This window comes from Camelina sativa, chromosome 11 (genome assembly GCF_030686135.1).
Source record: "Camelina sativa cultivar CO46 ecotype springtype chromosome 11, ASM3068613v1".
NCBI lineage: Eukaryota > Viridiplantae > Streptophyta > Magnoliopsida > Brassicales > Brassicaceae > Camelina > Camelina sativa.
Window position 1 is genome coordinate 39,010,417 of NC_141890.1, and position 2,406 is coordinate 39,012,822.

The following is a 2,406-nucleotide window of genomic DNA, read 5'->3' on the forward strand; positions in this document are numbered from 1 at the left end:
GATGCAAAACCCAAAAATGCTAATCTCAAGATAGAAAATAAAAAGAAGTTGCATTTTCCAATTCAAACGTCTCTTTCTTTCTCACCAATCAATCTCCTTTTCATCAACATGCACCACCTTTTACTCATTCTCTTCTCTCTCTTTATCTCTGACTCTCTCTTATCTCCACTGTTCCCAAGCCCATACGGGCAATAGAACCTGCTCCCAAAGTTGGCTCTGCAACAGAACAGAACACTTAAATAATAACACTAATGAATCCACTCACAGATTCTTCTTCACAGTTTCCAACTCTCCTCAAACACCATCTTAAACTTGACTTCTCTTCTACTTCTCATCTTCACACTTGCCCTTTTAAACTCATCCTCTCAAGCCCATATCTCACACATTCTCTCTATCTTGGTCTTCAGCTCAAGGTACAGACATATTCATACCCTTTTCATTTTTGGGTTGGCTCTCTAAGTTGCTTTGTGCATTATTGTAAGTTAATCTAATGCTTAGTCACTTTTGGGTGTATGTAGTAACATAGAATGGAAGATCATCACCATCAAGTAGAAGTGGAGGAAGAAGAAGAGATCAAGCCAACCCAAGAAGCCAACAAGACAGACGAAGACACAGCTTCATCAAGAGTATTCCCATGCCTCTTTTGTTCAAGAAAATTCCATAGCTCCCAAGCCCTAGGGGGTCACCAGAACGCTCACAAGAAGGAGAGAACCGCTGCTAGAAGAGCCAAAAGGGCTTACGATTTTGTCAACAATAATGACTTGCTTCACACGGTACCTGTTTTATTATCCTCTCCCTCTCGACATCACTTGACCATCTTAGGCTACCCTGCTTCTGCCTCCGTTGCCTGTTTTCCAGCGGTTCATCCTGACCATCCGATCTTTAGATCCAGTGGTTCTCATGTCATGTTGGCCACATCCTACCAAGGTAGAGAATGCAAAGGAGAGTATTTTGGTCAACGAGGTGTTGACATTTCAGATCATCACTATAACGTGGTGAATAGTGAGAAGGGTAAGAAGCAGTGTCTTGATCTCTCCCTTCATTTGTGATCTTAGCGTTAATCACTTGTTAGTTATGACCTTGCAACATTTTTACTACAAAATATTGCATGACCATCCGTATCCTGATTGTAATTGGTATTCTGAGAAACAATAATGGATGATATATATTTTAATTAATTAAACTATTAGTAATTATTTTTTATGTTATTTTGGTTTATCATTCTTAGAACTATTCTTAGAACTAAGTATGGAGCCCCGCGATATCGCGGGGAACTCATTTTAGTAAAATATTTATTACAAAAGTTCTTTAATTAAATTTATTTATTAAACTATTGAGATTCTTAAACTATTTAATAAAACTTTCAAAAACATACAACTTTTTAAAATATTCTTTATATTTTATTTGAAAAATATACTTTAAAAAATAATCTTACCTTCACATAAGATTAAATAAATAATTATCAATGCTACAGATATCAAATTAAACAAATTTTTACGATTAACTGCCATGAGATTACATTGCAGTCGTGTTATTTCGTTCGCTTTTATTCGTAACCTTTCGTTCGCATCTTTTCAATGTAACCTTTTATTTTTGTCTTTTTGTAGTAACTTTTCGTAAATATTTTTTAATTTTTGAAAAAATGAATAAATGCAATCTACAATCATGTCTTCTCTTCTTAACCTTAGAGTCATATTTTTGTATATTTTATGAACCATTACAACTTGGTCTCTTGTTGTCAAATATGATATGTAAATGATTATATTTTTAAATTTCTTTCTTTTTGTTTTGTTTTAAATGATAAAATTATGAATACATTGTATAGGACACTATAAATTTCTTAAATAATAATATAATAAATTACAAATATTAAAAATATTAATTGAGGACCATTCTTAATATGACATAATGCTTTGTTTAAATTCATTTAAATTAATATTTTATCCTTTTTAGCATAACTCAAACATATTTCTATTTTCAAAATCAATTTTTACTTTATAAAAAATGAATATTAATATTACTATTCAGTCAATCAGTAAGAAATTTACCAATCTTCTCAAATTTGAATATAACTAAACAGAAAATTATCACATATTTTATTTACTTGAATCAAAAATCAGTTATATATTTATAAAAAAAAAAGAATATATCTATTTTCATAAAGGCAGTATTGAAAATGAATATATAATACAAACAACTATCGTTTTATGGATGAAACATATTTCTATATAAAATAACCTATAGTCATTAAACATTTTGGCAATTATAATAGATTATATATATATATATATAGTTAATCTAATATTGAATGTACTTACTACTTATTTTTCTCTGCCTAAGATGCTGGTTAATTATCCCGAGTCACACATAAATAAATAATATAATAAATATTAGAGGGGAACAATA

At 30.5% G+C, this 2,406-nt stretch overlaps 1 protein-coding gene across 1 annotated transcript; it reads left to right on the forward strand.

Moving 5' to 3' along the window:
* The first annotated feature begins 274 nt into the window (after positions 1–274).
* On the forward strand, positions 275–1,178 carry LOC104725372 (protein LATE FLOWERING). The gene is made up of 2 exons (XM_010444038.3): positions 275–413; positions 519–1,178. Exon 2 carries the CDS (start codon positions 528–530, stop codon positions 1,047–1,049), a length of 522 nt encoding a protein of 173 aa, XP_010442340.1. The 5' UTR covers positions 275–413; positions 519–527; the 3' UTR covers positions 1,050–1,178.
* The last annotated feature ends 1,228 nt before the right edge of the window (positions 1,179–2,406 follow it).